The following is an 11,586-nucleotide window of genomic DNA, read 5'->3' on the forward strand; positions in this document are numbered from 1 at the left end:
CTTCAAAATCAAATTTCTTTGTCTTTTGTGTTGCGATCAGGAAATTCCGATGACGGGCCTGCCGTTCTATTGACTCTTTTCTAGATGAAGTCAACTGTTCAAAATTCCTCGGAATATTCCTGGATCGGGGATTGACTTGGAACTATAAAATTTGTTTAAAACAGTCCTCAGGCATTTGCTTTGAGGTCTTTAACCAAATACTACTCCATTCAGGTACTGATGACGGCGTATTATGGCTTGATCTACCTCACCTCACCCACGGTTTAGTGTTGTGGGGAACCAGAGCAAACAGTTCTTCAAAGCATTCAAATTGCAGAAACAAGTAATTCGTATAATCGCACAGTTAAGGTTCAGAGAAACATGCAAGGAAGCTTTTAAAAAATTGCAACAGTTGACTCTGCTTTGTCTCTACATTTTGGAGACAATGTTGTTTTGTATGTCTAAATGTGCTATGACACATGGCCGAGATATACATTTATACGTGACAAGAGGCAGAGATATCTACTGAACTGGAAGTCACAGAACGAGGGTTTAAGAACACTTGCCCTCGCAGGCAGGAGTTCGTTTCATCAACAAATTGCTAAATTCATGAAAAAAATGCTCCAACGCTTAAGGTGTTTCAAGCATTTTATAGTGCTGACTAGTTTATGGCATTCGACTTGGTGACTGCACAATTGGAAGACTGACAACCGGCGTTGGAAAATAGGAAAATTGGTATGAATGAATGTGGTGTGACTGAAAATACTGTATGTTTGAGTGTGATCTTGACGTGTAGTGCTTGCTGAAAATTGTAGGATAAAATATGACTATTGCTATACATTTTTTTATAATGTCTTGGCAATAAAAGATTTGAATTTCCTCATTATCATAAACAATCCATCTGAAGATGCACATCAGACTAGTACCCAATATTTAGTTCAAAAGAAACAAACATTAATTTCGAACCAGAAGAGTTTCAACAAAGAAACTAGTTCTTCAGAAAGTACCAAATTAGAGTCTGGTGAAAAGCCTAATCTATCAATAGAAGGCGACAGTCAAGGAATTGGACTTGGTTACTATTTAGACGAACAACTGTTACAAGGTTTATGGTCACATACAAAATGGAACACCCCTTAAAAAAATCACCAGAGCTACAGCAAGAGATGTCCCGTACAACAGATACACAAGAAAAGATTATATAGTTTGGAATGCAGGTGCAAATAATGTTGCCAGTAACTCTTTCAATAAGTCACCACTGACAAAAGAAACATTTGTGAGCTTTCCAGAAAAGGAGGCTTTATTATATAAGAACAATAACCAACGCTTGTCAACGCTTCCTTACAGATTTGACCTGAACGAGAAGTGCAAAGAGAACCAAGCGATTGATGACATAAATGTTTTGATTCGTGAGATATCACTCAAAAACACATACATACTTCTCCTTGATCTTTACCTTCTATGTAGCCATGACCATACTAGACATGGCTTTCACATAGTTAAGAGGGACAAGAAAACAGTAGCCCAGAAAATGAAAAGACCTTATTCATTCTAAAACAGCACTAGGTTCTGGAAGCTTACCTTCATCTTCTGTCTCAGAAATTCAGTAAGAAAGCCTTAAGGACCTGACGGATATTAACATTCATGAAGACTCCATCTCTGTTGTATCTGAAACCAGAAGACTGTATGCCTAACTGTGGGATCCAAAGCTGATATACTGATTCACATTACTTCTAGTGTTCATTATCATCCATGTCAGGATATAAGTGAGGAATTTCTTCTGAAACCAATCAACCTCACACACCTTCCCAGCCGATTGGTGCCATCAGTCCGGATCACTTCCTCTACAATGATGTTTTGGGGCTGAATGGAGCTGCTGGTTTTCTGCAGACAGCAATGTTTCCAGTGCAACCAACTTCACTCGTAAGGTTCCTACCAGTCATTCTGCCCCTGAGTTATCTACCTGGGTCAACAGCGTTGCAATTCCCACCGGGATTCCCCTTCGGAGAACATTGCACAATGTAAAAATACACATTTTTTAAACTATCTTCACATGCAGTAGAAGTACAATAATAACTAAAAATACGATTAGCAAGAAAAATTGAATCAGAGTTATGGTAATGAATGTTCAGTCAATTAGAAGTAGAATTAATGAATTATCTACAGTTTTAGAGGATTTTGGTTGTAACATTTCTTTGATTAGAGAACACTGGTTATGTGATGATGAGGTTCAGCTATATGTTCCTATCAATTTTATGGTGGCATCAGCTTTTTGTATAGATGGAGGCTATGGTGGTTCCTCTATTCTGGTAAGTCAAAACTTAAATTTTGCTAAAATTGATGTTTCCGGGTATGTGCTGGTCCAAATCCTTGTGGCTACTTGCATATACCTTGTAATAATGTACCTGTTATTTCTGCTTACAGAAGTCTATAGTGTGATATAAATATTTTTTATTGCTATAGTTAGCCTATTATGTTTCATATCAAACAAGAAGCCTACAAGTAAAATAATTCTAGCTGGAGACTTAAACATAAACATTGTAAATAATGATTTTGATATGTTAGTATATAGTTTCTAAATATTTTAAAATCATATGACATTTGTTGCACATGTAAATTTGTCACTAGAGAGAGTAGTTGTCTGGACAATGTTGCAACAAACATTACTCAGGGTGAATATAACCTTTCACTTTGGAAGGAAACTATATTTGATCATGAGATTCTCAGTTTTAAGTTTTTGACCAAGAAACCTGCCATTTCTGGATTTAAGGAGGTGTCATATAGGAAAATTAGACTCTGACAATCTATCTATGCTTGCATATGACTTTTTTAGTTTTAACACGATAAATCTGTAAAGCAGGATGGTAACAATGCATTTAAATATTTTTTGTCTGTTCTATTAGGAAAATACAATATATACTGCCAAAAACGTTTCTTGAAATAAATTAAAAAATAGAAATTGTTCTTGTTGGTTTAATGATGTATTACAAAACCAGTAGCATATTGTAATGTTGACAAGAAACATATTAAAAATTCCTAAATATCAGAACCATGAAATGTTAACACTTTTTTATATTAATTATAGGAAAGATTACAGAGTTAGCATTAAAGAGGCAAGGATAAAATGTAATGAACAATTTATTCCAAATTCCAACAATAAATCTTCAGCGGCCTGGAAGGTCATTAGGTCAGAGTCGGGTATGATGTTCAAAAAAGATGATACCTTACCACATTTTTCAGCTGATGAATCTCTGGTGACAGTCAGATTTTGGGAATAATTTGAAGAATATTCCAGCTGATCAATCCAATTGTGATTGATTTAGAAATTTCTTGGAAACTTGAGACCGGTTTTCGAGGAGTTTTGTTGGACTGATATTACTGTTCCTGAGCTACTCAACATACTAAAAGGGTTCATCAAAAAGTGAAAATATTTTTGGTTTGTCTAATTTTATTCAAAAGGGTGTGGCGGGCGTTATTCTCGAGCTTGTCTCATATCTTGTAAATTAGACTTTTCAGCAATCATGTTTTCTAGAGTGCCTCAAAATGTCGAAGATGATTCCACTTTACAAACAGGGTAGCAGAGATTGTATAGGCAATTATTACCCAATACCAATAGTTCCAGTAATCTCCAAGGTAATGGAAACAAGTACAAAGAGTCAGATCCTCAAGCAAAATAATGCCCTGTACAGCAATCAATTTGGGTTTATGCCGGGCGTATCTTCTGCGACGGCTGTTGATGCAGAGGTCCCATACAACTTGACTGCTTTAAACTTGGAATAACTTTAACTTTAAAACTGTGAGTAACTTGGAATTAAACTCATTGACCTCAAAAAAGATTTTGACTGTATATCCCACAGGATGCTTTTGGAGAAAATGGCATTTTATGGAATTGGGAGCCAGGAGCTTAATTTCTTCAAAACCTATCTATGCAACAGGCAGCAGAAAACTGTTGTGGGTAAGCAGCTATCAAAATCTGATTTATTTTATGCAGGTGAGCCGCAGGTATCGGTTTAGGGCCCCTTGACTTTCGTATTATTTTATAAATGATATTCCAAGCAGCATCCCCTGTAAGACTGTCTTATATGCCAATGATACCTTTTTCATTGTATCAGAGAATAACTTGAAATCTGTACAATTGAACGTCAATAACATGATCAAACAATCCTCTAAATGGTTCAATGCTAATTGTTTAGAAATAAATAATGACAAAATGGAAAAAATCTTTTTACTTAGGAGAATGGAAAAGATCAACCCTATTCGCTTATTAGTGTTTATCTGGACTCGAAACTTTCCTAGGGCACCCACACGGAAAACATTGTCTCCAAGGCATGTTTTCTGCTAAGAAAGCTGAAACCTTGTGTCATCCAGTATGTTACTTGTGGATTATTTTAGCTTCTTCCATTGTCATGTGCTTTATGCCAGCATTGTTTGGGGTGGTAATTCGAATGTTGGCAAGGTGCTCATACGGCAGAAGAAGGATTTGTGGATTATTGCTGGTATTTCTAACAGGAAGAGCTGCAGACCTCTATTAGTACAATATCAAATCATGACAGTAACTGGCATTTTTGTTATTAAATATTTGGTATTTGTAAAAGAGAATTTACAAAACTTTACATTAAGAAATGAAATCCATGGACATTGCACTAGAAACAACAATAGTATTAACATTCCTTATTCTAGATTATGTAAGTGTTTAAATAGCCATAAATTATTAAAAATCTGAATATTGAATAAACTTCTTTTAAGTTTTTAAAACGTAAGTTGCTCTACTTTCAAAGGTTAACTGTCTAGATGGCTCTTAAAGCAAACTTTTCATTCAGTGAGTGAGTAGCCTACTTGAATTTTAATGGTGACATATTAAATTGTATAGTTTTAGAATTATTTTTAATCTTTGTAATAATATGATATGTAATATGTAAACATAATATGTAATTAATTTTGACAATCTAGTACACAATTGTAATGTGTTTTATGATAATAAAGATTTTGATCAAAATCTTCTGCAAGCTGATTTTTCAAAGTCAAAACTTTATAAAGACAGTAAAATAATAAGATGCAACATATGCTTTTAGTTAACTTTTTTTGTTGAGCTTCCAAACGGAGAAAATATTATTTCTCTCACAGGCCAGGTATTTTGTAAATTTTGTCTTATATTTCAACCCGAGAAAAATCCAAATCTTTTACTAAAGGTTTTAATGACGGAAAACATTTGTTTGCATTGGCTGAAAAACATGAATGATCTAATTACCACAGGGCTGATGATTTAAAATATATTTCAAGGAGAAAGACTACATCTAATGTCACCATACTAATCATAACAAATACCAGAAAGAATACTGATGAGAAATATTGAATAGAGTTTTGTCTGTTGTCAAATTTCTATTGAGAAGAGGTATCCCATTTCAAGATGTTAGTCAAATATTTGGACCTATATCAAATGGACTTTATCTAGGTTGTCGTAAGTTGATAGAGGAATTTGATCAATTCCTCTCCTTCTATTGATATTATGAACAAGGAGGTAATGCAAAAAATCTTAAATTAAACCAAACAAGCTCGTTATTTTTCTCTCATCATAGACTCTACACCTGACACGTTGCACACAGACCAATTAGCTGTAGTACTTTAGTATGTTTCATTGACCAATGCTTACACCAACGAACACTTAATATAACTCTTACTAAGTATATCCCAAAAATCTGGGTGTTAAGAAGACGCGACCTTACTTTACTTAAGAAAGTCGGGAGCAACCAACATTTCACAGTTGAGAGGCATCAGCTATTTCTTGCTCCTGGCTTTTGCAAGCGTGCCTATAAAGCGGTCGTGCTTGCTTATGCGTTAATGGATTTCGTTGAGAAAAAAACCACAGAATTGTTATAAAAATTGAAAAATAGTTAACATCTCGTAATTTTGTATGACTGGTTCAAAACAGCTGATACCTTTCAACTGATAAAATCTTTATTGCTCCAAGTTTGTGCAAGCATACCTAAAAAGTGATCGTGCTCACTTATATGTTGACGGATTTCGTTGGAAAAGGTACCATTAGAATTTTTATAAAAATTACTGAATAGTTGGTATGTTTTTTTAATAACTATACTGGTTATTTTGTTATTTGACTTTAAACATTTTCAACATGCACATTAGAGCAAATCACACCATTATTGTTTTTATTTTCCTCTGATGTGTTACTAGCTATGTGCAAAGTTTGGTATCTGTAGCTTTACTAGTTCTAGATATATTATTTTTTTTTTTAATACAAAATGGCGACTAGAGGCTAAACAAGACATTTATAGAGCTATGTTTATACAATATGAAATTATGTGTACTATCACCCACAGAAGTTTGTGACACCCTGTATGTATTAGTTTTTATAAAAAAACTTTTTTGAAACACTATGTATACTTATTATAATTACTACACTATGTACTTACACTATGTATAATAATAATAATTAATTACTATAAGGATTTGAAGCAGCACTATGGTTATTATTCCAAAAATGACTTTTTATCATAATCTAAGATAAAAGTACATAAATAAAAATTCATTGTTTCATAAAGAATTAAAAGCACAATAAGAAAGTATAACAGTTTACATTTTTATTTTTCACGAAAGTAAAAAACATTGATCAAAATCTGAAGTATTTTACAACCAAAACTGTTTGTAGAAAGTCGTAAATTCAAATGATAATTACAAATTTCATTACTTTTTTATAAAATTTTCTAAAATATTCATTGTGTGGCAAATTTTATTCCTAAAAATAAAATGTAACATTAGTGTTTTTTTTAACATGTCACACAATATACCAATAAAATTATAAGAACTACACAATTTAACGACACCGCAGTGGCACCAAAAATATTGAAGAATTCATTGTATTGAGTTAAAAATGTGATATATATTTGTGCATTATCTAAAATGTAACTTTTCATGAAATTTATTAAAAACACAATAACAAAATAAACTAATACTTCCTGAAAAATTAATTTCCTGGATGTATGAAATAAATTTGTGAGTAGATATTATGTAAAACATATATATATAATCAACTAAATTAATGAGGAGTAATATAAAGTCATAGAACAGAGTAAAATACATATTTGAAGTAATTCACATAAAACTGATTCCTTGACAATAAACATACTCAAATAAAATGGCACCTGTGGCACAAAGACGTACTTTGTGTTTTGGCATCACCATTAGCCATTTTGTGTTTGCGTCTTCTTTAGTGAAGTTTGGTTTTCGTGGTTCTCTGATAAACAATGAATTTACCTCGAAAGGAGTTATGCGAAGGTGCCAATGTAGCCCGCACCGATGGCTGTACTATTATAATTTGTTATTATTTAGGCTTTCCTCTCTTTTATATCTATTTTACTAACATCCTATACATTTATTTTCTAGTTTCAAGTTGAAATTTAGATAAATAGTGCGAAGTGGCTAAAGCAAATAATTACCCTGTTATCAAAGGTTTAAGCAAAAACTTTAAAATTACTACAACTACTGCAGTGTGTTGATATATGAGCGATTGCAACAGTTCACTATATCAGAAAATTAAATATCCATTTTGCTTACCTGTTCTAATGCTTTTACTGGTTTCAAGTGAACACCTGCTATCTCTATCACTTGCGGAGGAAGAGGTCGTGGTCTATTTAAAGTGAAATGCTGATTCACAAAATACATACTGACATAACTTGACACCTCACGGAATGAAGGTAAAGTTTCCTTATAGTGTTTACTATATACCTCAAGTGACTTGGGATTTAATATATTCCAATAATCTATTTTACTTCTTATCAAAGTTATTGTATTCCAAAGCCTTTCACAGAAATTCATTTTAGCACTATAGCCATTAGCAATAACAGGGATATAAGATGGGTTTTGAGGAATCGCAAAGCGATCAGCAGCCCATGGTAAAATATAGGATGGACCTATAGCTATAATCGGAGCATTGAATTTCCTGGAAATCAATAAAAAAATATCATCAACAAACATTTCATGAAATACCACATCAAAAGACATATTTGATGATAGAAGTTCCTGAATTCCACTAAATTCAAGAACACTTCTCATGCTTTCAATCAAATCGGTAAAAAATGGAGTGAGATCCAAAATATCCAAAGGGATATTGTATTTCTTAATATCAATGCTGCTTTCATACATCATAGATTCCCTAGCAGATCTAATACTAATATCAGTATAATTACTAATTTTATTCTGTTGAGGAAAACAAGAAACTACAGTGACGTTGTGTCCTCTTCTAGCCAGTTCTTTCATAATTGCTTCTGAAGCAAGGAAGGCACTTTTTGCTGTCGTGGGGAATAACCCTAGAATGTTATGACTATAAACAGTACCAATAATTATTAAAACCCCTATAATCTGTATTTGCACTTTAACCGTTGACACCTTCATCACTCCGGTGTGATATAAGATATAACCAGCTTACGATTCCGTGCACAAACACAACGCAACGGACACTATACTTCTATTAATAATTATATTTTTGTACGGCATGAATCAGAATGGAATAAGAAATAGGCTACGTGACTGATAAACTGACAATGTAAACAAACATTGAAAAATGTTCCAATCCCGAGCCAACAGCTGTTAGTTCATTCGATGATCTAATTGCGCAGACGGCACTGCGCATTGGTCTGAGTGATCTCAAGATCAGGTTCATTGGTTGGTTGGTTCATTTACCGTTCTGATCCGAAAGAGCCGGGTCATTTCAAAGACCCGTTCCTCAACACAACAGCAAAATTAATTAATGATAATGACGAAATAGGTAACTAGGCTTATCTGCTGTAAACAAAACCAGCACACGAATTCACACCTGACACATGATCTTCCTTTTATTTTGTTCTCTTCTTAGACTCCGTAATTTGTATATGTATTTTACAGGAAGCTCTAATTTCTAAATTAGAGTCTATTTTACATCCAGAATGAATAAATAAATTAAAAATAAAATAAAAACTCAAGAGTGATTAGTGAGGTTAGCTCCACTTCATGACTTCGTGTTTTATTAGTCTTTAGTAGTGATGGGATAACCGAATGGATTTTATAACCGACTAACCAGTCAGTTATTTTTCTAGTTAATCGGTTATTTTAGTCGAATGAATAACCGATTACCTTTTAAATTCAATCCACATTTTAGTACACAATTTCAGAGTTTATTTACAGATAACAATTACACCTAAACAATTAGCCTAATGCTCTGCTTAACTTACTCTCAATATAACGCATTTCATTTTTGTATTTAAACAAAACACTATTATTCACGAAACACCTTAACCATAATACCTACACAATTATTTTTGTATGTCTTATAAAAAATCAAACATCAAAGTTTGATAAAAGAAGATCTTCTATTGGAGATAAGTAGGTGCGAACTGAACTGATTATTTATATTCTTTGATAGGTATGGAGAGTCAAAGGGATGGGGTGGTGGGGGAATGAACCATTCCTGTTGAGACAGGTATGCGGCGCGGCGCGGCGCGGCCAATTTACTCACGGCCGTACTTAGCTTTGGCGAGCCCTGGTAAAGATATTCGGTCGGGCCCCGTCGTGTCCCCCCACCAGACACAGTCCCTTCATATAGACATGTGACTGGCTCCGGAAGAAATTGTACGAAAACCCGGCCTGAGTTCGGACCTGAATATACAACCAAAAATTCCAAGCAAACCCGCACTGGCAGAACCGTAATTGAAAACGAAATTCTGTAATTGTATTATTACTTTTTTTCTGTGCATACGTTATAGTCATAACATTTTAAAATGTTATATTATCATATATCATCTATAACACTACAAGATAATTGCCGTTCAAATTGCAAAATTATAATTTATTTTAATTACGAATCACCAAAGTTAACCGAAAGTTAATCGCTAAAGAACGATATTTCAGTAATAAAAATAACTTATTATAATAAACGAGCAATTCAAGTATAGACTGTCTGCACAACTAGTTAACTTACAGAAAATAATTCGGTAGAAAAACTAATCTAAAGACTAATTTAAAATAACTGATCAGAATCAACTATTAATTCAAATATAGACTAAGTCTGCACAATCAGTTAACTTATAGAAAAATTAGTCGGTAGAAAAATTAGTCTATAGACTAATTTAACCGGATGCAGCAAAAATAACCGACTAATCGGTTAAAATAAAATAACTGAACTAACCAGTTATTTTCATTCAGTTATTCCCACCACTAGTCTTTAGCTTTATTGTTCTTAGACATTGAATAAGTGAGGAGGTAACATGCAAACAGGCTTAGGTCACACAAAAATCAAAGATGAGTTAGATGTACCAATGCATTGTTCTGTTGAAGCCAAAGTGGTTTATTCTATCTGTTTCATGCACAAAAATTTATTTCCAATGGTAAAAGCATGTTAAAACCTCCTTTACATGCAAAAAAACTTATTTCCACTGTACTGGTTCATGCAAACCAACTTATTTTCAACCAACCAATAGGAGCGCTGCAACTGCCACTCAGCTGACCCAGTTGAGTTTTGCAAATGTTTAGGTTATGTGAGGGTTTTGTATTGGAAGTGTTTGTGTCTACTGGTTAGACTGACAAAGTATTATTTTACAATTAGTAGTTACATTATTATTTCAAGGATAATGAATGGTGCAGATGGAAGTGTAAGTGTTGGTGAAGGAAATGAAGGGACTAGAAAGAGAAGAGTTACAGGAGGAAAAAGAAAAAGTGAACAGATTACCAGGTATGCAGCTCCTAAAAGAGCCGTAGTTTTTGTACCGTGTAAACACAACAATAAACGTTTCATGTGCGTAAAAATAAGACCTAATGACATTAAAGCTTTCAAAGAAGAGTTTTATAAAGTTCCAGACAAGAAAAGGCAAGACAATATAATTGCTAGTCTGATTCATACATACAACACAAATTAAAAGCCATAGGCCTAGACCGGCAAACAAAAACAAAAAGAAAAAACCTGGCCCTGAGCGAAAGTACTCAATACAATACTTTTTCCCAACTGTGTCTGGTTCTAAAACCTCTGTACCTATGTTTAAAGTTTTTTCGCACTGTTATTGGTGTTGGAGAAACTAGAATTAAAAACATAGCAAAAAAGTGCATTTTGGGGTTGCTGTTGAAGAGAAACGAGGAGGTGACACAACAAAAAATAAGAACTATCTGAAGAAGGAAAGTGTTAGAGAGTACGTAAAGAAACTCAGAGGAACTGAATTACATTACAGCAGAAAGAAGTCCAAAAGATTATATCTGAGTGTAGTGAGTTAACTATTAGTAAACTAAGTAAAATGTATAATGATCAGTGTGAAGAGGAGTTAAAAGTGAAATGCAGCATTTTTAGGAGGATTTTTGTAAACGAGTTTAACATAGGTTTTAAGTTACCTGCCTCCGATACTTGCAGTACGTGTGCCTTCTCAAAGAACAAATTAAAAGTGTAACAGCACAGTCTGCTGAATGGGCGCAGCTAATGGTTGAAAAGCGAGTTCATTCTAGAAGAGCAAAAGCGTTTTATGAGTTCATGAAAATGGATGTGCCTCATTCTGTTAGCCTTTGCTTCGATCTTCAACACATCCAGCCACTACCGAAAACATCGATTCAAGAAGCATATTACGCGAGACAAATTGGGGT

The 11,586-nt window shown here is 33.8% G+C and overlaps 1 protein-coding gene across 4 annotated transcripts in view; it reads right to left on the bottom strand.

The window, feature by feature from the left end:
- Window positions 1-8,582, bottom strand: part of LOC124365857 (UDP-glycosyltransferase UGT5-like) — a 28,985-nt gene extending 20,403 nt beyond the window's left edge. The window contains exons 1-2 of one of the 4 annotated variants that reach the window (XR_006922751.1): window positions 7,546-8,582; window positions 1,558-1,644 (exon numbers count right to left, since the gene is read on the bottom strand). Coding sequence is in view for 3 of the 4 variants with exons in the window: in XM_046821938.1 (XP_046677894.1) it covers window positions 7,546-8,382 (837 nt within the window). In the remaining variant the exon portion in view is untranslated. Of the gene's footprint in view, window positions 1-1,557; window positions 1,645-7,545 lie in introns of those variants that run through there. The other 3 variants (XM_046821938.1, XM_046821937.1, XM_046821939.1) reach the window with 3 other exon arrangements.
- Window positions 8,583-11,586: the final 3,004 nt, after the last annotated feature.

Source organism: Homalodisca vitripennis, chromosome 7, assembly GCF_021130785.1.
Source record: "Homalodisca vitripennis isolate AUS2020 chromosome 7, UT_GWSS_2.1, whole genome shotgun sequence".
Classification (NCBI taxonomy): Eukaryota; Metazoa; Arthropoda; class Insecta; order Hemiptera; family Cicadellidae; genus Homalodisca; species Homalodisca vitripennis.